Source organism: Stegostoma tigrinum, chromosome 14, assembly GCF_030684315.1.
Source record: "Stegostoma tigrinum isolate sSteTig4 chromosome 14, sSteTig4.hap1, whole genome shotgun sequence".
Taxonomy (NCBI): Eukaryota; Metazoa; Chordata; class Chondrichthyes; order Orectolobiformes; family Stegostomatidae; genus Stegostoma; species Stegostoma tigrinum.
Window position 1 is genome coordinate 60,991,738 of NC_081367.1, and position 15,933 is coordinate 61,007,670.

Consider the following 15,933-nt stretch of genomic DNA (forward strand, 5'->3'; position numbering starts at 1 on the left):
AAATAGGAAGGGTTTGGAGGGATATCGTCCAAACGCAGGCAAATGGGACTAGTTCAGGAAACTTTGGTCAGCATGGGCGAATTGGACCTAAAGATCTATTTCCATGTTGTATGATTCTGACTCTATTAACAATAACATTAGCTTACTAATTACTTGCTCTTCCTACATTGTAACTTGAAGACACCCAGATCTCCAGTTTTCTGTGGGGTCTAAGATATCTCATTATTTGGATGATATGCTACATTTTTTATTCACATGAATGAAGTATTTCACATTTTCCAACATAGAACATAGAACAATACAGCGCAGAACAGGCCCTTTGGCTCTCGATGTTGCGCCGACCTGTGAACTAATCTAAGCCCGCCCCCCCCCCACACTATCCTATCATCATCCATATGCTTATCCAAGAACTGTTTAAATGCCCCTAATGTGGCTGAGTTAACTACATTGGCAGGCAGGGCGTTCCACGCCCTTACCACTCTCTGAGTAAAGAACCTGCCTCTGACATCTGTCTTAAATCTATCACCCCTCAATTGGCAGCTATGCCCCCACGTACAAGCCGATGTCATCATCCTAGGTAAAAGACTCTCACTGTCCACCCAATCTAATCCTCTGATCATCTTATATGTCTCTATTAAATGCCCCCTTAGCTGCCTTCTCTCCAATGTGAACAGACTCAAGTCCCTCAGCCTTTCCTCATAAGACCTTCGCTCCAGACCAGGCAACATCCTGGTAAATCTCCTCTGCACCTTTTCCAGTGCTTCCATATCCTTCCTGTAATGGAGCAACCAGAGCCGCACTAGCATTTTGTACACTATGTATTATGCGCCATTTGCCAGATCTTTACTGATTCAAGTGAAATAGATACCTTTGTAACATGCTTACATCCTCTTTGACCTGTATTAGCTGTATTTAAATACCATACTTTTAACCAAGTCAACTGTAAACTGTTGATGCCCTAACACTGATCCATTTGGCACATTACTCTTTATATGTTGCAAAGGGAATAGATATAAATGGTCATTTCCCTGTTTCCTGTTTACAAGTTAATCTTTCGTTTGTGCTCACGTGCTGTGACACTGTTTGTTTATTTTTCACAATAACCTTTTGTGGCATCTTATCAGATGCTTTATGAAAATCTAAATACTGTAAATTCATCATTTCCCCCTTTTCCACAGCACATCCTATTTTCTGAAAGAATTGTAAGCAAATGGTTACATGTGACTCTGCTTGATTACATTTGAATTTGTCGAAATGCCCTACTATACCCTTTAAATAATGGCTTCTAACATCTTCCTGAACTATCTGGCCTGTGGTTTCTACTTTTGTGTTTCTCCCCTTTCCGAATGAAGCAATTTTCAATTTCCTAATTTCCAATCAAACAAATCTTTCCCAAGTTTTTGGAGAGGTTTGAGAGATTAAATGCAATGGACCTGCTTATCTCTGCAGTCATTTCTTTTAAGGTCCTAGAATAGCATTGACCAGGATGCAGGAACTTGCCAGTCTACACCTCCAGTCATTTGCTTAGTATCACTTCCCTGGTAATTGTAAATTTCTCTTGTTCCACCATTCCTTCCATTTCCTGGTTTACAGCTATTTCTGAGAAGCTACTTGAATCCTGTAGTGAACACTGATGCAAATCTCTTCATTTGCATCTCTTCATGCCCCCGAGATGGATTCTTAGAACAGCTTATACTGGAGCCGACCAGGGAGGAGGCAATTCTGGATCTGGTGTTGTGCAATGAACCGGATTTGATTGGGGACCTCAAAGTGAAGGAGCCATTAGGAGGTAGTGACCATAATATGATAAGTTTTAATCTGTAATTTGAGAGGGAGAAGGGACAATCGGAAGTGTCAGTATTGCAGTTGAATAAAGGGAACTATGGAGCTATGAGGGAGGAGCTGGCCAAAGTTCAGTGGTACAATACCCTAGCAGGGATGGCAGTGGAACAACAATGGCAGGTATTTCTGGATATAATGCGGAAGGTGCAGGATCAGTTCATTCCAAAGAGGAAGAAAGACCCTAAGGGGAGGCGGGGGCAGCTGTGGCTGACGAGGCAAGTTAAGGACTGTATAAAAATAAAAGAGAAGTATAACATAGCAAAGATGAGTGGGAAGCCGGAGGACTGGGAAGCTTTTAAAGAGCAACAGCGGATAACTAAAAAGGCAATACACAGAGAAAAGATGAGCTATGAGGGAAAACTGGCCAAAAATATAAAGGAGGATAGTAAAAGCTTTTTTAGGTATGTGAAAAGGAAAAAAATGGTTACGACTAAAATTGGGCCCTTGAAGTCAGAAACGGGTGAATTTATTGTGGGGAACAAGGAAATGGCAGATGAGTTGAACAGGAAGCACAACGAGATCTAGGTGTTCTTGTACATCAGTCAATGAAAGCAAGCATGCAGGTACAGCAGGTAGTGAAGAAAGCTAATAGCATGCTGGCCTTCATCACAAGAGGAATTGAGTATAGGAGCAAAGAGGTCCTTCTGCAGCTGTACAGGGCCCTGGTGAGACCGCATCTGGAGTATTGTGTGCAGTTTTGGTCTCCCAATTTGAGGAAGGACATTCTTGCTATTGAGGGAGTGCAGCGCAGGTTCACAAGGTCAATTCCCGGAATGGCGGGACTATCATATGTTGAAAGTTTGGAGTGACTGGGCTTGTATACTCTTGAGTTTAGAAGGATGAGAGGGGATCTGATTGAGACGTATAAGATTATTAAGGGATTGGACACTGGAGGCAGGAAGCATGTTTCCGCTGATGGGTGAGTCCAGAACCAGAGGACACAGTTTAAAAATAAGGGGTAGGCCATTTAGAACAGAGTTGAGGAAAAACTTATTCACCCAGAGAGTGGTGGATATATGGAATGCTCTGCCCCAGAAGGCAGTGGAGGCCAACTCTGTGGATGCTTTCAAGAAAGAGGATAGACAGAGCTCTTGAAGATAGTGGAATCAAGGGTTATGGGGATAAGGCAGGAACAGGATACTGATTGTGGATGATCAGCTATGATCATAATGAATGGTGGTGCTGGTTCGAAGGGCCGAACGGCCTACTCCAGCACCTATTGTCTATTTCATATGCCATCTCCTTATTTTCCATTCTTACCATGGACTCACTTTCTGTACACTTCTCCTAACACTTTTTTTTCTTAGAGAAATCTTATTATCTGCTTTATATAAATTGTGGACTGAGCCCTGACTTTGAAGTATTCAGCTGGTAAAAACAAACCATCCTGAAAATGGCTCATTTATTCATAGTTTTCTATTTGTTAACCATTTTTAAATCCATACTGTTACATTAACCCTACATTCCATGTGCTGTAATTTTGTGTACTTGCCACTTGAATGGGACCTTATCTCAAGCTTTCTGGAAATACATCATTACTTCTGATAGATCACCTTTATCCATGCTGCAAGAATCAGAGGCATACAGCATGGAAACAGACCCTTCAGTCCGACCTGTCAATGCTGAACCTAATCCCAAACTAAACTAACACCACCTGTCTGCTCCTGGCCCATGTCCCTCCAAACTTTTCCTATTTGCTTACTTATTCAAGTCTCTCTCAAATGTTGTTATTGTGCCCATATCTACTACTCCCTCAGGAAGCTCATTCCACATGTGATTGAAAAAAATTACCCCATCTCTGTTTTACATCTCTCTTCTCAACTTAAAAATAGCTTTAAAGACCCCATTCTATGGAAAGGACACCTCCATCTTCAAAGATAATTTTTGTGAAAACTGTGATTTATGATAGGGAAATAATCCAATGTTGACTGCCCTGTTTGACCATTATTTTTCAAGCAGCAGAGCTGTGTGGGGTTATTGAGCCCAGGACTCATCAGCTCCCATCTGTTTTCTGTTTTTACCTTCTTGGTCCTACTGTTTTTTTCCCTCTTTTTTCACTTTTGTTTTGTTGGCTTTTCTTTTGAAGCCCTTTGTGCTGGGCTAATTGTCGGCATCTGTGGGCATTGCTTCTGGTGATTTGGAGGTAGTGACGTTGGCAGTAAAGACATCCTCCTGGCATTTGGGGCTGGCAGTGGCAAAACTAGCAATCAGATGTGGCAGGACCAGCAAGATGACATTTTGGAGGAGATCGGCTGGAGCAAGACTCTTAGCAAGGCAGCAGTGTCTCCACTGCCTGGACAGGACAAGGCCACCTGATTGTAGTAAGCCCAGAATAGGGACCTGTGGTGTTGGTGAGGTGGCAGTCGCAGTGTGGTATGCCCAGTGTGGAGACTTCTGGCGTTATTGAGGTGGCAGCGAAGGCAGGGAATCCAGGTTGCAGTCGCAGCAGGCCCAGAATGGGGTTTCCTGGTTATGGTCACGGCAGTGGTGGCAGTTCTTGGTTGTGGTGGTGCCTGGAGGCACCTGGTTGCAGGGTGAGTATGGGTTCAGCACAGGGCCTGGTGGAGGTATTGGAAAGGTGGACCCAGTGGCAAGATAGCATCTAAAGAGTGGCAATTCCGACGTTGATGGGTCTGACGCAAGTGGAGGTGCAGGTGATGTTGGTGCGCTGTCTCAGGATTTATGATAGAGGCGGCAGAACAAAGGTCGACTCTTTCAGTTTTTTTAATTCTTTTATCCTTAAGCATTTTGGAATGGTGCCAGATTGTGGCAACAATTGAAGCCTTTCACTGTATTTTAATGTATTATTCACTAAAATGCAAGTGAAAATAAGTAATTCAATTCAATAAATTATTCAGTTCAAAAAATGACCAAGTGCCTCGTTATCATACCCTTTTGACTAGATTGTAACAGTTTCACTACTACTGACATCAAACTTACAGGTCTGCATTGTTCTCGCTCTCTCGCTCTCTCGCTCTCTCGCTCTCTCGCTCCCTCGCTCCCTCGCTCCCTCGCTCCCTCGCTCCCTCGCTCCCTCGCTCCCTCGCTCCCTCGCTCCCTCGCTCCCTCGCTCCCTCGCTCCCTCGCTCCCTCGCTCCCCGCCCACCCCCAGTTGATTTTACATTTGCAGAATTTTGAAAGGTAGCCAAAAATACATCCATGATCACTGTAGTCATGCAGTCAGCTACTATAAAATGAAATAATTCTGTTTTGGTCAAGGGGGTCATAAACCTTCAATCCTTTTAACTTTTGAAGTATTATCTCTTTACCAATGCTAATTTCATTCAGTCTCATAGACTGTTGTCTTGTAATCTGGGAGATTTTCCATATCGTCCATGAGAATGAGACAATGTAATTGGTTACGTTACCTGGTGTTTTCCTGTTTTCCAATAAATTCTCCTGTCTCAACATATATTGGGCCTACATTTATCTCAGCATTGTTTCTTATTCACAACTTAAAGAAGCTTTTACAATCTGCCTTTACATTGCTCGTAAGCTTCCTTTGGCATTCTCTTTCTCCCTTTCTTTATCAATTTCTGGTCATCTTTTGCTGTCTTCAGCGATGACCCTAAATTGTTGTCAACCCTTGGCCTTATCACATTTTCTGGTATCTTGTAAGTGTTTTCTTTGATTAGATGAAATCTTGAACTTTTGTTGGCCATGGTTAATTCACCTTGTGTGTGCCTTAGAAGAACATGTGCCTGTGTAGACCTTATAGTACTTCAAATACTAGTTATTTGCCTGTCAAGCATCAAATCTTTCTCTGTATTTGACCAATTCATCATATCAACATTCCCCTCATACTTTAATCGTTTGCCTTGTTCTGATTCAAGACTCCAATATCAGAATAAGCTATGCCGCATACATACTGCTGCTCAAAGCATCTTGTTTACGCTTCAGGAATTCATCCTGCACAGCATTTGTGCTGATTAGGTTACCAGTCTATGTAAATTGAAGCTAATTATTACCTGTGTTACATACATCTCTAATTTACTGTTTCAAGCAGGCCCAACATTACCACCAGAAGTTGTAGGCCTCTCAGGAACTCCCACCAATGTATGCTGTCCTTTGCTGTTTTTTGATTTCACCCAAAATCAATTTACAGCCTCCTCCTACAACTCGAGACCCTTGCCCCTTATCAAGAATGATACCCAGCCTCCTTTACTTTTTTGCCCATGGTTTTAAAAAAATTTCTTTGACAGGATGTGGGTATTACTGGTTAGGCCAGCATTTATTTCTCATACCTAATTTCTCAGTTGGTGATTAATTGTCAACAACATTGCTGTGGCTCTGGAGCTGCATGCAGGCTAAACCAGGTCAGGTTGACACCGTTCCTTTCCTAAAGACCCATAATGAACCAGATGAGTCTTTTTAATGACAATCAACAATGGTTACCTGATTGCTACGATATAGTTTTAGTTCCAATTATTATAAATTCAAATTTTACCATCTGCCATGGTGGGATTTAAGCCCTTGTCCTCAGAATAAAAGATTGAGGCTCTGGACTTCTAGTTCCGTGATATTGCACAACGACCTCCTGCTAAATCATTTTCCACAATGATAAATATTCTTCAGTATTCAGTTCCCAAACTTGGTCACCCTGTAACCACTACTTTGTAATGGAATATAAATGATTTACACAGTTTGTGTCTTCAAATTATTAACCTTTTGCATGCATACAGGTAGGCTGTGTCTTTGGTTTAATTTTTAACATTATTCTGCATTCTAATCATATTTGATTCTCTCATTGACTTTGTTTGTCCTCCAATTTTGTTTATTCTCTACTTCCTGTTACCAGATTTGCTTCCCTCTAATCTGTGATCCTTCTCCCTTCCAATTATTATAAACCATTCCAAATAGCAGTGTTTTCGTGCTAGGATATTGGCTCTGGCCCTGTAAGATGCAACCTTGTAAACTTGCTATCCGCAAGTTGATCCCAATGACTCAGAAGTCTGATGCCCTCCTTCCTACACCAGTTCTCCAGCTACATGTTCAGTTGCTCGATTCTCCTATTCCTGTGCTCGCCAACAAAATAGACATTTTATTAATCCTGGGATTACTGTTTGTTGTTTGAGGTCCAGTTTTCTTAATCTCCATTCTAGTTCTCTAAAATGGGCTTTTGGGCCTCATTCTCCTTCATACTTAGTTTGAAACCAGTGTGGACCGAGACCTCTGCCTCTTCCCCCCTCCCCCAGAATCCTGTATTGCAGTTGCTCTGTAACAATCATAACACCAGGGAGGTGACATGAAGTCTTGGAGTCACATCTATGGCAGTAGAAATGTTGATCTGTTCCCATAACTCATAAATTACCCATCGCTTCTGTACCATTCCACTTTCTTCTTCTGTGTTGGAGCCAATAATGCTTTGACAATGTGCTTACCTATGTGATAAAACAGGATTACTTTTCTTGTCACTTATATGGCTATGAGCTTGAGGAGGCAATGTCCTAGTGGTACTATTGGTGCGCTGTTAATCTAGAGACCCTATTGGTGCGCTGTTAATCTAGAGACCCAGATAATGTTCTGGGCACCTGGGTTCAAATTCCACTGTGGCAGATGGTAGGATTTGGATTCAATAAATATCTGGAATTACAAATCTAATGAGGACCATGAATCCATTGGCAATTGTTGGGAAAAATCCAGATGATTCACTAATGTCCTTCGGAGAAGGAAACTGCCATCCTTACCTGGTCTGGCCTGCATGTGTCTCCAGACCCACAACAATGTGGTTGACTCTTAACAATTAGGGGTGGGCGATAAATGCTGCCTAGCCAGCGATGCCCTCATCCCGTGAATGAATAAAGAAAAAAAAGCTGCAGTAACTTTGTACAAAATTTGTGCTTGTAGTCCTTGGCTTGTGAATGGGCACTTGGTCCTAGGAGTCATAGTTCAGGTGCAAAAATCTGATTACATTTTGCTTCAGTAACCATTAAGATATCAAATAGTTGTTGAGCTCATTCAACCCTTGAGAGTTTAAGCATCCAGGATGAATGTCATGACTCTGATTGTGCCTATCTCAATGTTGATTGCAAGGCTGTAGTGTACAATATTTTATTTAAAGCACAATTACAAGTTTTGGCTACTGTAACTGTCAGCAGTTACTCTTTCTTTTTTAAACATTTTGATTGCCGTTTTGAATCGGTACTCCTTTCATCATTTGAAATAACTGTTGCTTAACCTTTTCACATTATTTACCTTTGACACCAATTCTGTCTGGTTACCTGTCAGTCGTCATCTACTTTGGTTGGAGAGTCCAAGTTCCGTCAGATTTTTCTGATAGCTTAACATCGTAAGACTGCGTTGTATGTTGGCCAGAAGGGGGGAAAAAAACAATGAGTGTTGAAGTGGAACTGGTTCAGTCCTGTGATCTTGTGAACTGAATTATATATTTTGCTTATAGTATTTTTGCATTTTAAAACATTACCAACTTTATACCCAGTGAAAATGATGTAATCAGGCAGCTTCATTTGAAGTGTAACTAGTTCCAGATTTCTCATTTTAGCTTGTACCACTTTTTTTCAGAATCCATTTACAGACGAGGTGCGCGGCGTTGGAGAAAGTTATACTGTGTAAATGGACATACTTTCCAAGCCAAAAGATTCAATAGGGTGAGAAGAACTGTTGGCTAGTTTGTTTTCTTCAAAAGAAAAGCTGTGTTCATCAAGTAATATAACTTTCTTTTCCCCCACTCTAATGCCCACATGTTATTCTGGAGCTCCTGAGCTGGGTTTAACCCAATCTCTGCTGGTTCTGAGAGTTTGCTGTGTGATGAAATGAGTTTGGTTTAGCAGCAGTAAATGCCAATCAAGAGCAGCCACAAACACTTGGAATCAGAATTAAAAGAGCACACTTAAGAACTTGGACCATACCTGATATCTCTCTTTCCTTCCCGGACCCCTCTGTATCCATCACTGATGACCACCTTGAAACCATCTATTTCAAGCCCCCCTGACTCCCATAGCTACCTCCTGTCACCCACCTTCCTGTAAGAATGTGATCCCCCACTCCTAATTCCTCTGGCTCAGTGCATCTGCTCCCAAGATGGAGTGTTCCCCTCCTGAATATTCCTTTTGTCCTCTTATTTCTAAGAATGCAACATTCCACCCCTCCCCCCGACTTTGGTGGTCGAAAATGCTCTTGACAGCATCTCTTGTGTTTCTCGCACCTCTGCCCTCATCCCCTCCCTGCGACAAAAGCAAAGACAGAATTCCCCTTGTCCTCACATATCACCCTACTGTATTCAATGTATCATTCTCGGCCACTTCCGTTACCTGCAGTCTGACCCCACAACCAAAGATATGTTTCCCTCCCCACCCCAATCCGCCTTCTGTAGGGACCACTCTCCCCACGATTCCCTCATCCGCTCCACATTTCCCACTAGCCCCACCACCCTGGCACCTTTCCTGGCAACAGCAGGAAGTGCTACATCTATCCCTACACCTCCTTCCTTGCCTCCATCCAAGGCACCAAACAAACCTTCCACATCAGACAGGGGTTCACCTGCACATCAATGAATGTGGTCTATTGTATCCGCTGCTCCTGATGTGACCACCTGTACATCAGTGAGATCAATTGAAGGCTTGGAGATCACTTTGTAGAGCACCCTGCAGTCTGTTTGCGAGAGATGACAACACCTTCCAGTTGCGAACCATCTCAACTCTACCGCCACCCCCGCCCCGACTCCCTCGGTGACGTGTCTCTCCTGAGCCGCCTCCAATATCACAATGACGCCACCCAGAAACTAGAGGAGTAGCACTTCCTATTCAGCCTTGAGAGCCTACAACCCAATGGTTTCTTTGTGCTCTTTACCAGTTTCAAAATTTCCCGACTCCAACCTCATCCTATGACCAATGCTCCTTCTCACTTCTGCCTCCTGGACCTGACACAACCTGTCCATCATGTCTCCCAACTATCGGCTACTCCCACCTCACTGACCAATCCCCACCACTCCCTATCTGCACTCACCTATCACCATCCCACTTACCTGCCCCAGCCCCACCCCTCCTCTCTATTCCAGAGCTCCCTTTCCTCCCCTCCTCCATTTCTGAAGAAGAACCCTGACCCAAAATGTCAACTGTCCTGCTCCGCTGATGCTGCCTGGCCTGCCATGCTCCTCCAGCTCCACACTGTTCTCTCTGACCCCAGCATCAGCATTTCTAGCGTTCAATGTGGGGCATTCTGGGAGTGGATTATTGGAGCAAATAATATTGAGACACGTCCAGGAGTCAAACTTGCTGATCAAAACACAATTCTCATTGCCTTATGTGCACTTCTGTGGGCTTATATGGGGCTACAGTTGAATACTTCCTACTGAAAGTGTCATTGTTTCTATCAAAACTGCAGCAACCCACATATAGTAAATGGGCTAAGTGAGTCAACAGGTTCCAGGAAATCTTTGTGCACAGTGACTCCTCTGCAGGTTGTCACTGCTGTGCACTGCCACAATAAAGGAAATTTAGTTCGGAAAGTAGAGTGGAAGACTGAGAGTATAGAAATCACTGAGACTTCACAAACGGGAAAATATGAGCCGGTAGGTGTGCTCCTCGTAAGGGCTATATTTTGATTTGATACCAGGAACTCCTGTAGAATGCCTTTCTGCTCTCTCTCTTCCAACCTCCCAACAATGGCCTAAATTTCTAGTCTTATAAAAATTATACACAACAGTTAGTTACAGTTTTAGAACGTATTTTGGAGCATGTGTAATAACATTTATTGTTAGTTTAATAAAATTTGTAGCGAAAGTGTTCTGTTTGTGCTGAACATTAAACCATCATTTGTTTTCTTGCTCTCTCTCCTTCAGCGAGCACACTGTGCGTTTTGTACTGATCGGATCTGGGGCCTAGGTCGTCAAGGCTACAAATGCATCAACTGTAAGCTTCTTGTCCATAAGAAATGTCACAAACTGGTTACAATTGAATGTGGACGTCATGCTGTAAGTCTTTGTCCATTATTTTTAAAGTCTTTGAATTTTTAACTCTGGCTCTGCCTGCTTGTGGAGCAGGAAATAGTACTGTTGAACTGGCAGACTTACTAAATAGCTACTTTGCACCAGACTTCACAGATTGAGGATAAAGTTTAATGCCAAGGAAAATTAAAAATAAATCACAGAATTGAACTACTAGATACAATTTGAGTGGAAAAAGATGATGGAGAAATCATTAAGATGCATGTTTTCCTGTTTGTGAAGTACTGTTGAATGTCGTATTGAAAGATGTGTGTGCTGTTAAGCAGTGATAGTTTTATTTTGGAAAGAAATTTGTCACAAATGTTAATAACGTTTGAATCTGTTATTACTAACAAGTAACTCCATTGGATTTTAACTCCAGAAAATCCAGTTTTTAAAAAAAGCTCATTACTTACGTTATAATTTTAAGGATTGAATTATGGAGGATATTTGTTTAAAGAAATCATCTGGGTAGTTAACAATATTAAGTGCTCTAAATTCCCTAACAGAGAAAATGTTTTCTGCCTGTTTTATCAAATTATTTTGATAATCTTAAACATCTCATTTGCATCATTCCTTAATTTACTATATTCAAGGCAATCCAAGTGTAGTTTATGCAATCTGCTCTCATAATTTAATGTTTTACCCTGGTAATGTTCCAAACAACCTGCTCTATGTCCACTGGTAGGTTAATATATTCTTGGAATTGTCTTTCATCTTATTAGTTTCTCCATTTTCTTTTTCCACTAAAATTGTATCTAGTAGTTCCATTCTGTGATTTACTTTTAATTTTCCTTGGCATTAAACTTTATTCTCAATCTGTGAAGTCTGATGCAAAGTAGCTATGCCATTTTCTGTGTGCTAACTACATTATCACCTGTGCCTGTGAGGATGTCCTCACCATGCTGTGAGGGACAGAGAACGTCGGACAGACAAGCGCAATCCTGTCCTTACCTAGCAATTGTGAAACAGGCATCCTGGCTGATGTGAAAAATAAATATTGCAGGGTGAAAACTTGTGTTTTGATACTGCATGCAGTAGAACTTTTCGTTCTTGAGAAGTATACAAATGGAAGCAAAAATGCACAAGACGTACAATGCCATAATTCAGAGAAATGTCAAATACTTGTTTTATTCCTAAAGCCAAGATGCAAATTTAAAGAAAACCTTCAAATTAAGACTTAATGATCTGACAACATGCGGCGGACTTTAGTTTCAACACTCCTGATGTGAGTCTTGCATGATGGGAAATGTAATGTTGGAATGAAATTGAGGAGCCTGGGGGCTGGGATGTATGTAAGAAGGAGAAAGTGAATCTGTGTTAAATACAGTTTAAATAGTCTCCCAAAAAATGGTCACGCTCAGAAGGAAGAACTTTCTACTTGAGTGCTCAAATTTTTAATTTAATTAAAATTCTGGGGCACAGTGTGTTACTTAGAAGGGAGTGTAGATATGTTTGGAGCTCACCAACACAGAAGGCACTGCAAGAGGACCACTCGCTGTTGCCTTTCATTGTGCTATACCTCAGAAGTGTGCAGTGGGGAAAATAATTGGCTGTGTGTACATTTAGCAGGCAGGGTGGATGACTTAACCTGTGATTGACGAGCTGCCGCACATGCTACTTGATTCCTGGCCACCCAGTAGCATTGATTCCTTCTATTATTACCTCCTTGACATCTCTGCCTTTGTGCACAGAGAGTTGGGAGGTTTAGAGGGGCAAAGGTTTCACTAAGATCCAGTGCTATGTGTATATTTTTCATTAGGCATTCAGCCCAGACCCCTCTCTGTACTGCTGTCATTATAGAAAATTCACTTTCACCTGTGTCACTAAAATGTCCTCCAATAGGTTTCCTTCTCCCGCCTTCCCATCACACTTCAGTGTACTCGTTTAGAGTTGGGCTGGTGAGGGCCTGCTCTGCTATGGGTCCTGTTGACCTTGGAGTTTTGGTAGAGTGACCCTTGGAGTGCTTGAGGGAACACTCGGATTAATTTAATTGGCACACGGTCCTCTACACACTTACCGATTAAGTCTATGACTGTAATGGCGGACTTATTTTGGTTAGCTGTTGAATTCTTGATTATGGGTCAGTCACATAGGAGCTCATCTGTTAGCTCAGACCAGCACGTGCAACACTCTGTACTGGATCTTCACATTTCAATTTCTGCTTGTAAGCCAGGGTAAGTAGTACAGCTTTATGGTCTGATTTTCCAAAATGTGAGTGTACTTTGGAGCAAGAGATGGGTTTGATTGTTTATCAACGATGGTCAAGGTTGTTTGGACCCCTGATGGGACATGCGATGTGTTGCTGGTATCTTGGCAGCACGTTGTTGAGGTTGGCCTGGTTAAAACACCAGTGATGAGCAAGGCTCCGTGGTAATCCATCTCAAGGCTATTTGTGGCAATGTCTATTTCATCAAGTATGCCCTCCAGTTCTGCTTGGGATATAAATTGCTGTCAGGATAGCAGAGGTGAACTTCCAAGGCTGGGAGTAGGAACAGCACTTCACCATTAGCTACACTGTTTGGATGCAGCCCTTGATGATTAACATCATAGGGTCATCTGCCTGGGCCATGGCTTCATCAGCAGAACTCTCACAGTGAGGTCCCTACTGGGTTGTGTACACACAGTCTCTTAAGTTTACAATTGTCACCAAGGTCTCTAAATCTGTCTGGTTCGAAGTCCAAGATGCAGTTTGCCAAAGCTTCCTCTGAGGTCCGGGTACTCTCCTCTGTAGTGGTTCAAAGGGTGTTTCTTGGAAGGTTTTTGCAAGACAAGGGAGAAAAGGCACCAGTGGTGTGCTGTGATTTGCTGGGAGAGTGGCATGCAGATGGTACATGCCTGTTTGGAGGGGCGTAGATGTCTCCACATCCCTACTTGAGCAGCCCCAGACTTCTCTGGTGAGCAGGTGAAGATATGCATGTTGGGCACCTCTCCACTAGCACAGGCTCATTCTACCCTGTTATGGACTGCCTGCTCCGTAATGAGGAGAAAGGCAGGAATGAGTGAGATGACAGTGGATGGCAGAGTTATTTGTCATCGCCTGTATGAGGGCAGGGTGGTGAGATACTCCAAAAGAAATGGGGCAGTCCAGAGGGCATCAGGACTAGTGTTAAGGGAGGTTCATGGGGTGAGAGTGGATGAGGAAGTATGTTGTAGACAACCATGATTGTGATGGGGCATGTAAGAGGTATGTGTAGTGACATAGGTAGGTTGCGATGTGGCAGAGAGAAGTGAGACGCCCTGGTGTAGCAGAGAAGGTCATTGACATTCTTTTTACTTTGCTGGCTATTCCTCTGCATCCTGGACACAGCACTGACCTGGGTGACAATCTCAGACCAGGCTGGCAAGGCCTGATGGTGCTATTCTTCTATCAGTCCTCTAAGAAGAGGACATCTCTTCAGTGCACCGTCCTGTCCACCAGAATTCTAGATTGCTGCCTGAGAAGCACGATGCCATTTTCCCATTCTGTGGCATGTTCTGTCTGTCAATGAGCAAGGAAGCTTTAAAATGCCATGTCTGAGTGCATAGTCGCACTTTACAAATGACATGGATGCAAGGGATACCAATCTTTGGGCAGACACCTGTTGAGTGACGAGTTGTTTTGGGAACTGGGGCAAAAATCAGTTGCCATGGTTGTGATAAGGACATGGTAGGCAATTATTGAGGTAAGTCTGGAATGATGGGGCAAGAAAATGCATGAGGTACGATGGCACAATACATGATGCAACTTTGGCTTATGCAAATAAAAATTACCCCCTATTGACAACACTTGTGCCATGTTTAAAATTTGATTCCTCCTTAAAAAGGGAATATTTGTGAAACACACATTGACTATTTTGTTTTTCAGATCAGCACACATCCTATTCCTTATCCTTGGGGAAGTAGTGATCAGGTATGAGTGTGATTCTGGCTCAGTTTGATGATATTACTGAATTATCATGCATTTTAATTGCTGTTTAACTTTGCATATTGTTTCACAGCTGAAAATCTTAATGTTGTGCTTTGGTTTAGGAGCATATGATTCCAGGTGCTGACAATGCAGAAAATATTGCACCAGGTAAGGTGCGGGTCTTTCTTTAACGTTAATATTTTAGATGTTTTAACTTGCTGCCAAGCATCTGTGGCCTTTTGAATTTGGTGGGCAGAACAGATAGAAATACTGGTCAGAAGGAACTTTCCCTGAGATTCACTTGCTGTCTTCAACTTTCTCCCCTCTTACATGAAAGCTTACAGTGAGTCATAGAAGACGTGTTCAATATCTCCTCCTGAGTTCATTTTATTAGACAGAAATGTAAGTCGTAGAATGCTTGATGATTCAGGCATGTTGTCAATGAGCTGAATCTTATTCTGTCTTGACATCCATACTTTGTAGCATGTATAATTACATAACAGTTGGGAGCAGAAAACCTGAATGGATTTCTCCTTCTACGTCATTCTTCCTTTTCTTAACAAAGTCCAATGTTGGTGTAGCTAATTCAATATAAACTATACTGAATCTGCAAGTTTCCTGATGTACAGAATTCAGCACTGCATTAGGCATTGTATTTCTGGCAAGCACCACTGTCATGATCATTAATGCCAGTTTTTTTCAGAAGATGCTAGGAACAGAATGTAAAGAAATTAGAAGTATGTTGGATGTGTGAAAGAGCTTCATCTGTTGGTATGACACTTGCCCCACTGGCATTCTTCTGCTCTCTGTTTCTGCATCAAGGTCTAACCCATTCACCGTAATATATATAATAAGTAGAGTACCATTGTAAAAACAATACATAGGCCATGGCCAGTGCTTTTGTCTAGATTAATTAGCTAGTAACACTCAAGTAGTGTCGTGGGAACCTGAATCCCAATCCTGCCATGGAAGATGGTGAAATTTGAATTCAATAAAAATCTGGAATTAGGTGTCTAAGAATAACTGTTAAACTGTGGCTGATTGTTGGAAAAACCCATCTGATTCACTTTAGGGAAGGAAATATCCTGTCCTTATCCAGTCTAGCCTACATGTGACTTCAGACTCTGCTGTCAGGTTGATTCTTAACTGCTATCTGATCCAGTTAGGGATGGACAATAAATGTTGGCCCAGCCAATGGCACACACAAATGAATTAAAGAAAGACAGTAGTGGAGAAGGAAGAAATTGATTAAATATTT

At 42.2% G+C, this 15,933-nt stretch overlaps 1 protein-coding gene across 1 annotated transcript in view; it reads left to right on the forward strand.

The window, feature by feature from the left end:
• Positions 1–15,933, forward strand: part of prkci (protein kinase C, iota) — a 122,431-nt gene that overhangs the window by 59,556 nt on the left and 46,942 nt on the right. Inside the window, exons 5-8 of the mRNA XM_059651200.1 lie at positions 8,365–8,450; positions 10,643–10,774; positions 14,634–14,678; positions 14,798–14,843. Coding sequence (XP_059507183.1) covers positions 8,365–8,450; positions 10,643–10,774; positions 14,634–14,678; positions 14,798–14,843 — 309 coding nt within the window. The remainder of the gene's footprint in view (positions 1–8,364; positions 8,451–10,642; positions 10,775–14,633; positions 14,679–14,797; positions 14,844–15,933) is intronic.